The 17,601-nt window shown below is 32.9% G+C and overlaps 1 protein-coding gene across 1 annotated transcript in view; it reads left to right on the forward strand.

Annotated features, from left to right (window-relative positions):
• LOC131854119 (uncharacterized) overlaps positions 1 to 17,601 on the forward strand; it is a 155,320-nt gene that overhangs the window by 47,901 nt on the left and 89,818 nt on the right. Inside the window, exon 2 of the mRNA XM_059205250.1 lies at positions 11,346 to 11,449. Coding sequence (XP_059061233.1) covers positions 11,379 to 11,449 — 71 coding nt within the window. The 5' untranslated portion in view covers positions 11,346 to 11,378. The remainder of the gene's footprint in view (positions 1 to 11,345; positions 11,450 to 17,601) is intronic.

Consider the following 17,601-nt stretch of genomic DNA (forward strand, 5'->3'; position numbering starts at 1 on the left):
TTGTATGTTTTTAATAATGCCACATCATAAAAAAATCCAAAAAATATAAAAAATGGGATTAGTTACCCTTGTCACTTAGGGGTGTAAAGACGAGAACAATTTATTATCTAACTTATTTGTTAGACCTACAATGAGAGTCACTGGCAGTTTTTATATTCTTTTTATCCATATTCAAAATATGATGTTCTTTATATAATTTTTATTTTATAATACTTCTGTCACTGCGCTCTGCAATAAAAGACGTCTGTTCAAACATCTACCTATTTTCATTAATTTTTGCTGGTTATGGGCCCATTAAATATGTTGTTATAGTTATGGGTACATTAAACTATTGAGTATACATATAAAAATTCATCAAATTGGTCACGCCGTTTTGGAGAAGTATGGCAATTAACAAACGCGAATTTGATAAATTAAATAAAAAAAATTCAGAAGCACTTCTGCGCTAAGTTCTTGCTACAGTAATAAATTATAGATTAAAGCTTTCTTTTGATTCCGTTCCTAATTTCACGCATAATGAACAGACTATATGCCTCCACGCAGAGCACTGGCCGGATACACTCGTACCATTAGTGTGCTCGGTCACATATCCATATTTGTCTTCATCACCATCAGGGCTGCCAACCGTTAAACATAATAATAATATATTGTTATACTGTAATTATATATATAAAAAAAAACATCTATTAAAAAGAGCAACACACAAGTTTCTTGCTCATTCTTCTTGTGATGAATCTGCATTCCGAATGAGTGGTAGAATCAAAATATGACTATTCAAAAGTGCTTGTAATGAGTTTATTTGAATAAAGATTATTTCTATTTTAATAATAAATTTCTATAAGCACCGCCATGATCAAGTTGTTACAATTATACATCAATATATATAGCACATAAACATAAATTCATAGAAAGCAAAGTTCCATATTACAAATACAACCCTATTATTGTATTAGAAAATGATCACTGTATACTGTACTGGGATAGAACAATAATTACAGACAAAACTGTACATCACAATAGACCCGACATAACATTACACGATAAAATCAATAAAAGGGTATATCTTGTAGATATAGCCATCCCAAACACACACAATATACAAAGCACAGTCAATGAAAAACTAACAAAGTACACAGATCTAGCAATAGAATTAAAAAAACAATGGAAAGCACACACCATCCACATAGTACCCATAGTTTTGTCATCCACAGGAATTATACCAAAAGGTCTTATCAAACACCTAGACACGTTGCATATCCCCTCCTCTACAATAGACCTATTACAAAAAGCCGTCATACTAAACACATGCCGAATAGTAAGAAAATTTCTTTCTTCGTCACATAACTCATCCTGCTTGGCTAAGGCCCGCGTATTTGAATATATTACCCCCGTAAAAAGGGAGATGTAAAATATATATATATGTATATAATAATAATAATAATATCTCAGGACAATTCACACAGCGCCATCTAGACCCAAGTTAAGCTACCTAAAGCTTGTGTTATGGGTACTAGACAACTGATACATATACATAGATATTTTTTTGTAAATACATACATATTATACATAGAAAACACCCAGACCGATACAAAAAACCATACTCATGAATACAAATGTTTGTGCCGTGCGAGGAATCGAACCATCGGACGTAAAGCGGTGTGCTAGACCGCTAGACCACCGAGGACGTCGAATTATGCGTAGCATAAATGAGTTCCGAAGTTTTGGACCATGTATAATCCTGGATAGGTGTAATAAAAGTATTGAAACGTATAGAAAATGTATAATTCGTTGACTGTTAGAAATTACAATAATATACATTATAAGGGAAACTGGTAGGTAGTAGTTTTTTTTCGGACTACTCTAACGCTGTTGGCCGCAGCTGGCCTTTACAGCTTCACCAGACGATAGGGGGCGAGTGCAGATGGCACTCCAAACGCGCGGAAGGACTTATGGAGCGGCTGAAGGCTAACTCCTGCCTGACGTGACACTCCAAATCTGCGGAAGCCCGCCTGACGGATACGACTTTGACGCCGTCGTAATATTCATCCAGTTTCAATAGAATGAATAGAAGAATAGAAAATCATTTATTCAAATAAACTTACATTGAAGCACTTTTGAATAGTCATTACATTTTTTAATCTACCGCCAGCTGTCTCATCACAAGAAGAACGAATACTTTACATTTTTAAGTGTGTGCGGAAGGTTAAACAATTAATAAGACGAAATCAGTCATAGTGATTAGAGCAGACCAGTCCCTACAAGCAGCACCCGTTCACGAGTATGACGGAGCCATCACTGCGCTCGACCATATTTTAGCCCAATGAGGGCACCGACATTTTAGTGAGCATGACTACTCAAAACACTAGACTACGTCAAAGCTACTTACAATTGCCATCTGATAGTTATAGTACTTATTCACATTTTACATAAGAATGCATGCGGCAATCAATACAAAAACCGCTACGCTTTCATATTTCTAAAATCAATCAATTAAATCAAGAAAGCAATGACAAAATTAAATTATAACGTTGTATGCTAATAAACTAATTATTTACTAATTATTTTCAATTGGAAGTGGGCTCTGTTGGTGATAACAAAATTGCAGAATTTACGATGGCAGATCCACATGCAACTGGCAACCCTGATCATCATAGTGTTCACGTAATCGTTTATTGTGGTTATCATATACGTTGCACAAATAAGGGTCATTACTGCGCTATTACAGTTGGTATAGCACCGCACGCGCCCACAGTTTTATAACTTGCAAGTTTTAATATTTGTCTATTACGTGTCTTATTTATTATGGGACACTGGACTATAAATTATAATTAGCATACCGTAAAATGTCTTTATCAGTAATGCATATTATAGTATTTAGTTGAAATTCTGTAAATTACAAAAGTCTTTTCGTTCGTGATGTACCACACGTTCAATTTATATATTGAATGTTGTGCCAAAACTATCTTAATCTTAATCTTATATATAAAATTCTCGTGTAACAGTTTTCGTTCCCATACTCCTCCGAAACGAACGACCGACCGACGAACTTGACCGATTCTCATGAAATTTTGTGAGCGTATTGAGTAGGTCTGAGAATCGGCCAACATCTATTTTTCATCCCCCTAAATGTTAGGGGTAGTCCAACTTTTTTTTTTTTATTTTAAGGCAAAACGTTTGCCGGTACAGCTAGTAATATTATAAACGCAAAAGCTTGTAAGAATGGATTGCAGTAATATAGATTATACATCAGAATAACACATTGGCTGTATTTATATTTAATAAGATATTATGTAAATTAAGCGGATTATAATGATAAATGTTAAGCAAGTGTGATGCAGACGGAATTAAGAGATAGCTAGTCGTAATCTTGAGATCACTTTTACCATTGCTCGTGTGTTCAGACTTTATTTATTGTAGACACGTGTACGGAAAACAATATTGTCTTAATATAATATTATAAACGCGAAAGTTTGTGAGTTTAGATTTTTGTTACTCTTTAAAAACAATTGAAAGAATTTTGATGAAACTTGCAGTAATGTAGCTTATGTATCAGAATCAGAATCAGAATATAGATTGTATTTTATATTGAAATTTATATCTTGAAAGTTTACGTGGGTGAAATCGCGGGCACAGCTATTCGGTTATATTATTCAGTAGCCAGTCTGTGGTGACTGGTTAAATATATTAAAGGAATGAGTAGCAATTCCTCGGCATCATCTGTCGTATTATTACGCCATATGCCGCGGCGAGGCCGAGCAGTCATCAATCTTGCGGTAACTGCGACCGAGTGACGAGCTGACTTGCCTTTTCATGGTATCAAGGGACAATGCCAGGTGCTATATATTAGAGAGATAAGTATACTAAAGCTATTGATGGTACAATCATTAGGTGACATTGTAAGTATTTTGGTTTATTTAGAGGTTCCGTAGAATAGTGAACCTTCGGCATGTTTCGGTAACTTTCGCATGAGATAGAAAAAGATGGTAATATACAGCGTTCCTTCTTCAAAAAATGAAAATACTGATTCACTAGTCCGTTTTTTATTCTATACTATCAAAATACGAGTAATCGGTTTTCCAAAAGACATTGTTCGAAGTGGGTGGGTGACTTTGTTCGAATAATAAATTCGTAACAGCACGTTACAATAGGTTCTGCCTTACTATTATAACCTTATTACATCAGCTACCTGTATGCAATATAAAAACTCTTTTAATTTTATTTTAAAAAAACTCGCGAGTCTCTTCTTATTACAAAACCGGTCCAGCACTTTCTGAGATTAGCCGGAACAAACGGACAGACAGACAGACAAAAATTGTAAAAAATGTTATTTTGTATCGTATTTATATTCATATACATGTAGTAAATAACGATTATTTCAATATTACAAAGAGACACTCCAATTTTATTTATATGTATAATTGTATAGATGTATAGATTTAAAATGCGTTACGCATTCATATGTTTTATGAATAAAAATATTAGAGAGATGTGAAAATACCATCAACACAAATTAAACTATGATTTACAGCATCGCATCAGGTATTTAGAATTTCTGCTGTTTGCGTGGTAGGTACTGTTTATATATATCGGCGATGCTAACCGCCATCAGGTGGTCTGCCAGTTTCTTTTCCATTCAAATAAAACCTAATGACAATACCCAATTCGACGTAATTGTAGATCTTCTTTTGTGACGCAACGCGAATTGCCACTAGATATTCAATGGAAATCGTTAGGAAAGCTATTTACTCGATTACCGTCAACCGGTACCTATTCGATAAATACTTTCCAGCGTGGCTTTTCCATAGAATAACTAAAATCACACAAAGTAGTGGTCTTAGAGGGCCTTACTCTGTGTTTACAGATCTACTCTGTGGTCCTCGTTTATTGGTTATTTAACTATTTGTTTATTATCACAGTCCATTGCGCCGATGTTAGCAAACTGTGTACTAACTGTACATTGTATAATATTATAAGCATCGTTTAGAACAAGTCAATAGGTATTTTATGGGAATGGGTACCAAAGGATATACTGGAATTACCCTTAAAGAAATTGAAAACATCTGTAAAATAATATTTACAGAGCAAAGCGCTCACTAAATGATTACTTGAATGACGAGCGTGCATGGCAATAGTTGTTCATGCACGGGATTGTCATTTTATGTTACACATAGAAACCTATATAAATATACATTGTAAATAAACTGACTTAAAAAAAAGTAATTCAATTGAGTTTCTTGCCAGTTTCTCTCAATTGGATCTATATACCGAACTGGACTGGAAAAAAATTATAATGTAAAAACTTGACGTTCATAAGCGGGTAAAATTCTGTCCTACATGAATAAATGATTTTTGAATTTGATAAGATTTACTTTCTCTATCAACTGTTAAGCTTTTACTCAATAGTCTAAAGGTAAATTTGACATCCATAAGCGGCTAAAATGTCTTAAATGAATAAATGTGTTTTGAATTTGATTTTCAATATTAATTTATAAAGTTTAGATAACTCTTAAATAACATGTAGTCTCGTTACAATCATCATTGGCCCTTTACTAATAGAATAGACTAGAAATAATCTATTATTCAAATAAACGTTAATATTGTTTTGTAATAGTGTTTAGTTATTTTGTTTAGTTGTAAGATAAATGCAGATTCATCACAAGTAGAATAAGTAAAAGACTTGTGTGATCATTTAAAATATCTATTAATATATTTGTCACTTAATTAATATTTTTTATAATATTGAAACATGTAACCTCAATAAATACTTATAAATAACGTAGCATTTTTTGACGACCTATACAATAAATGTGTATAACATCAAGCGCTCACACCGTATCTTTATGTCCAATGGTCGTACATTATCAATTATCTCTATCAACAACGGCACAAACATTTGTATTCACTTAATATGACTTTTGAATAGTCAAGTTTGTTGATTCTATGTATATTAAGTATGTATTTACGAAAAAAATATATGTCACTTAATTAATATTTTTTATAACAGTTAACATGTACCCATAATAAAGTTTAGTAATAGCTTAACATGGGACTAGATGTAATACAATTACAATTTTACTAATATGTACCAATACGTGAGATTATTATTATATATTATTCTTTATTTTTTCCAAATATATTTATTGCATAATTTTTTTTTCTCACACTTAGTTTTAAATAGAACAAATATATTATTATAATTATTTTATACGATTTGAGCGTTAAAACGATTACATCATGTAATACAATTACAATTTTACTAATATCTACCAATACGTGTTGTATTCTTTAATTATATTTTTCTCCAATATCATATACAATTTATCTTTAATATTTCTTTACAAATATGTTTATCATTAATTTTTTTATACCTCATACCATTTTTTTTTTTTTTAAATAGAACAAATATATTTTTATGGGTCTATATATGGGCTCGTTTAAAATATGGAAGAGGTCATCCGCAGTGATGGCTGGCTCATCCGTCAACTCGTGAAACGAGTGCTGCTTGTAGGGACTGGTCTGCTCTTATCACTACGACTGATTTAATCTTATTGTGTTTTTATATTTGAGCCTAAATAAATTAGTGCTGGTTGGTAGTTTGTATTCACACGTTTCGACTTGTGAACTTACAAGGATTGTTTAAAAGAGGAACACACAAGTTTCTTGCTTATTCTTCTTGTGATGAGACAGCTTTCCGAATAAGCGGTAGATTTAAAAAAATGTTGACTATTCAAAAGTGCTTAAATTAAGTTTATTTGAATAAATGATTTTCTATTCTATTCTATTGATTAGATGTTAAACAACATTATTATATGTTAATTTGATGTTAAAACGATTATAATTTATGACTTTGAAAGACTATTATAGAGTTGTTCGTTTGATAAATTAACATAAAAAAATAAAAATGTTAATCAGCCGTTTAACATTTTTATTTATTTTATTCTAACAGGTTATATAGGCAAAACTACAATCGGTTAACATTCGTCTCAGATATATTCACGCGAAATTTGACCTGTACGGATATATCGGGAATATAGAATGGGACTCCCAAACAACTATTTCTGTCTGTTCATATAAATAAAATTGAAATGGCTGGACCGATTTAAATAACCATTTTTTAGCTATATGCATATGATGTAATACAGCAAAATAGCTTTTTTTACAATTTTTGTCTGTCTGTCTGTTTTTAGAACTGAATAAAGTTAACTTTTTTCACGCAGACGTAGTGGCGTGTACTGCTAGTTATTAATAGTAATATTAGGGAAGTGATGCAACATTTTAATAACCGACGAAAGGGAGATGGTGTTTGTTTACCACACATACTGTTAGTAATTTCCCTTTCTCAGTTATTAAATATAAAATGTCTCAATTTTTCGTCATTCATACTCGCAGCAGAAAGGTTAAAATAATTATTACTCATCATTACGACGTAAAAAAACATTCTCCAGCCGTTAGGTCAACAACAAATTAATCTGTCAGACACGGCCGTTGAATTAGTCATGGCATGAGCTGTTTAAAAAGGTAATTGCGTGTGCGCACAATATTCGTTAAGTTTGAAATAGCAAATACTTTTGAAGCTTGTGTATGAAAGAAATTACGTTGAGGTCGATCGACCTTGGCCAGGTGTATTAAATCTGACCAGATGAGACGTGCGGGGTCCTGGGTATACTGCTAACCTAGTTGCAGAACTCCCTACCCTAGCAATTAAAAAACCTAACTCAACCAGCAGTGCAGCACCAAATTCATGAATCCGAGTGGCTAAGATTTCAGTAAGTCTACTGTAACCATTTACCATCATATGAGCCGTCTTGTTTGTCAACGTTGTAGTATAAAAAAACACTCTTATTATTATTATTTCTCAGGACAATTCACACAGCGCCATCTAGTACCAAGCTAAACAGAGCTTGTGTTATAGGTACTAGACAACTGATATAAATACATGCGATATATATATATATATATATATATAGACATTCAGACCTATACATAGAAATAATCATACTCGTGAATACAAATGTTAGTGCGGTGCGAGAAAACGAACCTTAATCTATACATCTATATATACATATAAATAAAATTGGAATTGTCTGTTTGTAATATTAAAATAACCGTTTTTTACTACATGCATATGAATATAAATACATACAGTATCGGTACACCAAAATAACATTTTTTAGAATTTTTGTCTGTCTGTCTGTTTGTTCCGGCTAATCTCTGAAATGGCTGGACCGATTTTGACGGGACTTTTATTGGCAGGTAGCTGATGTAAAAAGGAGTAACTTAGACTACTTTTATTTTAGAAAAAAAATCTTATACTTTATAAAAATAAAGTTAAATTCCACGCGTACGAATTCGCGAGTACAGCTAGCCGACTAACATTTTAAATGGGTGGTTTAAATTCGTAATTCCATTTACATAAAAAAAACATATTAAAATAAAATAAACATTTTATCATCCAGTTTACGAGTTTTAAAATATTTAAAGGTTCATTAGCGACAATTAATATGCTCAAAGCCACAAGCACCTCGGTTACAAACAATCAACAGGTCGTAAATGTCCAAATGAAAGACTCGCGACCGCTACTCGAGTTCACACAATTCACGTTTGTTATCATATTGTGCACACGTCCTTCTGTTTAATGGATTATTGTGAGAAATGTTTGATTATCGTCATTCGTATAAAATTATATTATTAATAATAATATAATAACATGATTAATTTATTTGTACTCACAAACTATTATACTAGTTGTTCCTGCGGCTTCGCCCGACCCCTCCGATCGATCCCCGTCCAATTCAAACGGGGATCGAAATTACAACGGCGGACGAGGTTCGAACCCTAGTGGTGCCCTCAGACTAAAGTCGTATCCGCCAGGCAGGAGTTGGTCTTCAGCCGCTCCATAAGTCCTTCCGCGGGTTTGGAGTGCCATCTGCACTCGCCCCTACCGTCCGGTGAAGCTGTAAAGGCCAGCTACGGCCAACAGCATTAGAGTAGTCCGAAAAAAAAAAAAAGGCTTCGTCCGCTTGATATTTTTAGCCTATATGTTAATCGGATGTACAAGCTATATTACTGTAAAGTTTCATCAAAATCCGTTCAGTACTTTTTACGTTAAAGAGTAATAAACATCCATACTTATAAACTTTTCGCGTTTATAGTATTACTAGCTGTGCCCGCGATTTCGTCCGCGTGCAATTTAACTTTATTTTTTTCAAAAATAAAGGATTTTTTCTAAAATAAAAGTGGCCTAAGTTACTCCTTATTACATCAGCTAGCTGCCAAAAAAAGTCCCGTCAATATTGGTCCAGCCATTTCAGAGATTAGCCGGAACGAACAGACAGACAAAAATGTTATTTTGGTGTATGTACCCTATTTATAATCATATAGTAAAAACGGTTATTTCAATATTACAAACAGACACTCCAATTTTATATATATATATATTTTTAGATTATACATTTGAATAGTAGGATGAGCATCGTAAATAGAATAGAATAGAAAATCATTTGTTCAAATAAACTTAATTTAAGCATTGAATAGTCATAAATTTTTTTAAACTACCGCTCGTTCAGAAAGCTGTCTCATCACAAGAAGAACGAGCAAGAAAATTGTGTGTCGCTCTTTTAAATAAACCTTAAAGTTTCAGTTCAAATTCAGTTTGTAATGCCTGTATCCCACATGCGTTTGCCATTCCTGAGCACTATGGTGATATACCGTACACAATAACATCCCTGGACAATACATACAACGCCATCTAGTCTCAAGTTAAGCAGAGTTGTGTTATGGGTACTGGACAACTGATATAAACACTTTACTTATAAAACACTATACTTTTTTTTGTAAATACATAAATAATATACATAGAAACAACATAAAAAATACAAATCATTGTGCTGTACGAGGAATCGAACCTGCGACCATCGTAAGTAAGTCGGTTTCCTAAGAATATCCTTCAATTCTTGTCCCTGACGGGTCTAGGTAGCGAACTCTGAAAAGGGCGAGCACAATAGATCTATGTAGGTCGCAGTGCTACAGGTGCTACACATCTGAAAATAGCCCAAACAAGCCAATAAAAAAAAAAAGTAAGTCGGTTAGCCAAAACACCGAGGAAAATTGATCAAAAAATAAAAAGTTTGCAACATATCGATATAATATAATAATTTATTAGATCGAAGGATTTCAATTTACTATAACCTTTTTGATAGAAAGCAAAGAACTGAGAATTATCATTTGCATTTTTAATAAATAATAATCTGATAGTACCTAAGTACCTAGTTAAAAGTAAACAATGTTAACAAATGATTGTTCAAGTAACGAATAAATAATAAATAAATAAATAACCCACTGGACAATTAACACAGCGCCATCTAGTCCCACGGTAAGTAGAACCTTTATTATGGGTACTAGACAACTGATATAAGTACATAGATATATATTTTTTGTAAATACAATGCTCGCACAGTTTAACCATGAATACAAATGTTTAAATCGTGCGAGGAATCGAACCTGCGACCATCGGAAGTAAAGCGGTGTGCTAACCCGCTAGACCACCGAGGTCGTCGGTTAATTGTTAGATATAAATACATACTGTTACTGTTGTAACTGTCTTCTAACAATTATACGTAATTGTCGGTTTAAGATCTAACATTCCGTTATCTCGAGGAGACTCCGTGCTCAACGGGTGAGCATTGTTTGTAATTACTACAAACTACTTAACTACTACAATAACAGTACTTAAACTACTTACAAACGATTGTCAGCGTACTAACAATTGAGAGAATTATGACCTGGTGATTAACTAGCCCGATTTACACACGAAAGTTCGTGAGTTCGTACCTAGCTGGTACTAAAAACTATAGATTTCGACATCAAGACTTGCTTCCCCTGTCCATCCTTTCAACGGGGATCGGACTTAAGACGAGGGAATCCGAGATTTGGAGATCTTTTTTATCTTGTGAAAATATCTTCAAAAGATCATCTCTTTATATTTCACCCAAATAGTGCTGATTGGTAGTTTGTATTCACACGTTATAATATTAGAATATATAATACTAGCTACTCTCCCCGGCTTCGCACGGGTGAACATATATTATATATATAAACCTTCCTCTAGAATTACTCTATCTATTAAAAAAACTGCTTCAAAATCCGTTGCGTAGTTTTAAAGATTTAAGCATATATAGGGACGGACAGACAGCGACAGCGACTTTGTTTTATACCATGTAATGATGATATAGTAAGGAAGTAAGGATAAGGATATATATATGTTAGCTATTTATAATATATGAATAAATAATTATAAATAAAAATATTCTATATTAATTTTAATGTATGTCTGTTGTTGTGTGCAGGTCACATGCGCATGATTGTCAGCCGCTGGCGAGATGTCTGCCGTGATGAGCACATTGTCCATGATCAGCGGTGGCAGGCGAGCGCACCGCAAACTCGCATCCAGGTAACCTATCATTTTATACTCGTTTTATTCTACCACTCAGTTGAGAATAAACTGACAGCTTGACGATTCTACGGTACTTACCTATAAGGGTACATAATACTGTAGTATTTGTTAACTACAGTGAGGCACCGTTAATTAAAAATGGTAAAATGAATATATTTTTCATAGTTTTTTTCATGTTTTCTCCATGATGAAATAGATCGTCAGAAAATCGTTTAAATAATCAGTGTGGACAATTAAAAATAAAAGAGTTGTCTCTCATTCTATCTAATCTTTGTATGTATGTATTTTATTTCGGTTAAGTTTTACAATCATATTGAAATTCATATTTCATTTCATACAAAAGTAAATAAAAATAAAAGATATTAAAGAATATATACTAATACTAGCTACTCACTCGGCTTCACGCGGGTGTACATGTATTATACATATATACCTTCCTATAGAATCCCTCTATCTATAAAAAAAACCGCTTCAAAATGCGTTGCGTAGTTTTAAAGATTTAAGATACATAGGGACTGACAGACAGCGACAACGACTTTATTTTATACTATGTAATGACTATGGCTATTATACATATGTTCATATTATATATATTAACAGACTGATTTCAAAATAAGAGCAGTTAAACAAAATAATGTAATTCTATAAAAAAAATTACTATATTTTGTTTTTTTAATACAACTTTTTTATATTACAATGGTGGCAAACAATCTTACGGCCCATTTGACGGTAAACGGTTAACGAGACTATGTCAATCATGTAAACAGAATGGTTTTAAAAGATTGGAGCTGCAATTTTGCACTTTTTTTATATTGCTGACAGTTGTGAACAAACTGACAGCTCACCTGGTGTAATAGCCGCCTATGGACGAGAATAACGCTCTGACACATAATTTATTTGTATGTGTAGTGTATAGACGCCTACAAACATCAATTTGAATAGACATCGCAATTGTAATTTGCGTATCAGTTTTTTATTATATACTAACTGTGGCCGCGGTTTCACACGCGTTAAATTTCAATAAAAAAAATATAGCATATACGTTATTCCCATGCATAGACTATACTACTGTAAAATTTCATCAAAATCCGTTCAGTAGTTTTTGCGTGAAAGAGTAACAAACACCCATCTATACCAACAACCCACCGAACGATTCCCCGTCCAATTCAAACGGGTATCGATATTACGACGGCCCGAGCCGAGGTTCGAACCCCTAGTGGTGCCCTCAGACTAAAGTCGTGTCTGTCAGGCGGGTTGGCCTTCCGCGGGTTTGGAATGCCATCTGCACTCGCCCCCTATCGTCCGGTGAAGCTGTAAAGGCCATCTGCGGCCAACAGCATTAGAGTAGTCCGAAAAAAAAAGTAAACTTAAGTTTCCAAACTTCATAAATGTACCTACGTATGTTGGTCTCAATATGTAATATTATATTATCTGTGGTCTCAGTAACGGTCGCACAGACTTAAGTTTCCAAACTTCATAAATATACCTACGTATGTTGGTCTCAGTAACGTCGCACAGACTTAAGTTTCCAAACTTCATAATTGTACGTACATATGTTGGTTTCAGTAACGATCGCACAGACTTAAGTTTCCAAACTTCATAAATGTACCTACGTATGTTGGTCTCAGTAACGTCGCACAGACTTAAGTTTCCAAACGTCATAAATGTACCTACGTACGTTGGTCTCAGTAACGTCGCACAGACTTAAGTTTCCAAACTTCATAAATGTACCTACGTACGTTGGTCTCAGTAACGTCGCACAGACTTAAGTTTCCAAACTTCATAAATGTACCTACGTACGTTGGTCTCAGTAACGGTCGCACAGACTTAAGTTTCCAAACTTCATAAATGTACCTACATGTTGGTTTCAGTAACGGTCGCACAGACTCAACTTACGTGGTCTAACTGTCCGACTTCGTAGTCGAAAAAAAAACTAACAAACTTTTGCGTTTATAATTATTATTATTAGAAATAGAAATAGAAATAGAAATAAAATAATCTTTATTCAAATAAACTCATTACAAGCACTTTTGAATAGTCATATTTTGATTCTACCACTCATTCGGAACGCAGACTCATCACAAGAAGAATGAGCAAGAAACTTGTGTGTTGCTCTTTTTAATAGATGTTTTTTTTTATATAAATAATTACAGTATAACAAGTAAGAGGCATGCGACAATCAACATAGAAGTCGCTACGCACTCATTATTAATGTAATCAGATAATATTGTCAGTGCTATAGATTTAAAGTTTTTCTATAAAAACATTATTATCGTTAACGAATTCTTCAATTTTATAGTAAGCTTTTTTGCAAAGGAACTGTTTTATTTGACATTTAAATCTTTTTTCTGGCAGATTTATAACAGACTCTGGTATTTTATTGTAAAACCTTACGCAATTGCCATAAAACGAATTACTAACTTTAGCCAAACGACATTTAGGTAAAATCAGTTTGTTATTGTTACGTAAGCTTTTATTAGTGCAATCACTAACTCTTTTGAAACTGTCTATATTCCTTCTGGCATAGATGATATTTTCATAAATGTATTGAGAAGCAACGGTGAGGATATTTGAGTCCTTAAAACACTCTCGCAATGACTCCCTGGAACCCATACCATAAATGGAGCGAATGGCCCTCTTTTGTAAAGTAAATATTGTATTTATATCAGCTGCTTTGCCCCATAACAAAATACCATACGACATAATGCTATGAAAATAGCTAAAATAGACAAGTTTAGCCGTTGCCACGTCTGTTAATTGTCTAATTCTTCTTACCGCGTAAGCGGCAGAACTAAGTCGACTCGCCAATTTAGTAATGTGAGCACCCCATTGCAACTTGGAATCTAATGTGATACCTAGAAATACAGTATCGTCAACAAAATTAATAGATTTATTGTCCAATACGATTTTTGAATCTACCGGCCTTACATAGGGGAGAGTAAATTTGATACATTTAGTTTTATTTGCATTTAGTAGCATATTATTTGCCGTAAACCATTTTAAAACATAAGAGAGAGAACCGTTTACTTCGTCCATATCATCAATATGTCGATTGACTTTGAATACTAATGAAGTATCATCAGCAAACAGAACTATGTCAGCTATCTTTTCTACCATATAAGGAAGATCGTTTATGTAAACTAAAAATAAGAAAGGACCTAGAATAGAGCCCTGAGGAACACCCATTTTAATACTACTGCCCTCAGACTTTACACCATTTATTTCAACAACTTTCATTCTATTATTTAGATAGGATTTCATCATGTTTAGTGCTTCGTATCTAATACTGTAATATTCTAATTTGGAGTGTTTCATGATCAACGCAATCAAATGCTTTTGAGAGGTCACAGAATACACCGATAGCATCCTGTGACCTCTCCCAACAGTCAAAAATGTGTTTCAAATCAGCGTAAGTTGATTTACCGGCCGTGAAACCAAATTGCCGACTGTGAAGCAGTCTATTTATTTTAAAGTGGTGTAGCATCTGATTGAGCATAATTTTTTCAAACACTTTACTTAGTACTGGTAAGATAGAAATGGGCCTATAATTACCTACTTCAGTTTTATCCCCTAACTTAAAAAGTGGAGTTATTTTACTATGTTTCATTAAATTGGGAAAAACACCGTCAAAAATACATTTATTGAAGATAGTTACTAAATATGGAGCAATAACATCTACAGCGGTGTTAATAACTTTAACAGACATGCCCCAACGGTCTTCAGTATTTTTTAAATTTAATTGTTTAAATGTTTTCGTAATTGTAGCAATGTCAATAAATGTAAATTTAAATGTAACCGGACACGAAGCAACATTGTCAATAAGGAATGATTTAGCTGTACTTGGAGAAGAGTCCAAAGAGGACGTAATATCAGTTGGAATACTAGCGAAAAATTTTTCAAAAATATTGACTATTTCTTTTGTGGACGTTACTAGTTTATCATTGTAATTTAACGTAAAATCATTATATGGACTTTTAACTTTGCCAGTTTCTTTATTAATAATATTCCACACTGTCCTAATCTTATCCTTGGATTCTTTAATTTTTTTATTTAGATAATTACATTTGACTTTGCTACATTACATACCTTTTTAAAAGTTTTTGAGTATCTTTTTACATAATTTACGAATGTACTATCGAAACGGTATTTTTTTTGATCATATAAATCAAATAATATATTTCTACTTTTAAAATTCCCTTTGTAGCCCATTCTGAAAATTTTGTTTTGTTACTAATACTGATAGTTTTTTTGTTAAAAGCCTTATTATATTCGTAAGAAACAATATTGAAGAAATCTGTATTAAGATTAAGAGTGTAGAGTTTCCAGATAGATAGCACCTCTTATTAAAACGATACCCTCGTCAGCAATATCGCATTATCGTTGTTCATTATTCCCTATAAGATACATTGGATGTACGGAGAAATATTGGTCTCCAGCGGTGATTATGTAAACGACAGTTGGTAATTACGGGTATGATATTAATTGTGTGTCGACCATTGAACGGGTCACTGCACTCATTCTCCATACACCTGTAAAACACATAACCAGATATAGATATAAGATTTGTATGGCGTATAAAAACATATACACCATACAAATCTTAATAATATTATAAACGCAAAAGTTTATGTGTATGAATGGATGTTTGTTCATCTTTCACGCAAAAACTAACGAACGGATTTTAATGAAACTTTACAGTAGTATTCCTTATGCATCAGAAAAACATATAGGCTATCAATTTGGCGCGGGTGAAACCTTAACAGTAGTATAAAATATAGTCAAATAATAATAATAATAATAATAATCTCAGGACAATTTTAATAGTTTATATTATGTGTCTAGACAACAAAAAGAAAAAGATACAAATACATAGATAATTTTTTTTTTCGTAAATACATACTATACATAGAATATTTATTAATATATTATACATAGAAAATACTCAGACCGATACAAACAATCATTTTCATGACTACAAATGTTTGTGCCGTGCGAGGAATCGAACCCGCGACCATCGGACGGAAAGCGCTGTGCTAGACCGCTAGACCACCGAGGTCGTCAAATCAGTAAATGAATTTCGCAAATAAATTAATTTAATTTAATTTCAACAACTAGAGTTGTCATATGGTTATATAGGAGTTTTTGTTTTTATTTACACTGTTCAAGACAATTTGAACCTAAAATAAATATAAATATTTTGTAGTATGTATATATTTTCGTTTTGTAATGGCAACAATTAACAATTTAAAAAGATTCATTCAAACTGTCACTGCCCCTTTTTCTGTTTCTAACTATCAAGCCATACACAATTAATACCAAATTATTTTTGATAAATTACTGTATTTTCGTATATTTACGGGGTATAATTGTCTTTTTTTTGTGTTATTTTCTATATTTTCTTGTAACTTTTAAATGTTCAAGTGCAATGCCAATTCAGTATCAGGAATTTTTGGGCAAATCGGGGCGGTATAACGTCCACAGATGGTTGTACTCTACAATAGAGCTCTCGTGACTTGGATCTAAATTGTTAAGACGTACTCCATCTAAGGTTTTAACTCTGAAGAGTCCAACGTAAACCTGCCCTTTATTAAATATAGAGGAGGCTATGTTGAGAAGAGGACTGCCAAAACTAAGGCCTTGTGATTTGTGGATAGTAATAGCACATGTTAAGCAAATACGGAATTGTTCTCTATCAACATATACATTATTTAATGTCTGAAACTTCGTATTGACACGTTATAGTTCGTAAAGACGATTATGTAACAAATTGACTGTTATCTATTGAATTCTCAAGAAAACAATTTGTTACCAATAAGTTCTCATTCTCGAGTTAACTGTACATTCCTACTTATAACTATACTAAAATTGTTATTAATTTTTGGTTTAAACTATTGTCTATACCATACGTATTTACTAAAATAATGTAATAATAATATAATCACAAATATACATATAAGTATAATTTAATCCGCGGCGCCCTATACCGAAATGCCTATTATTTAATAATTATTTATAAAAATAATGATTTTACACTATCGATGTGCGCTAAATATTGAAACAATAATTAATACCAAATCTCAGTTAATAACATAATATGTAAATACGAAATTCGACTATACTCCTAGTTATAAGTACGAGTATATTTTAGA

Source organism: Achroia grisella, unplaced genomic scaffold (assembly GCF_030625045.1).
Source record: "Achroia grisella isolate CSIRO2021 unplaced genomic scaffold, CSIRO_AGI_Agris_v1 utg970, whole genome shotgun sequence".
NCBI lineage: Eukaryota > Metazoa > Arthropoda > Insecta > Lepidoptera > Pyralidae > Achroia > Achroia grisella.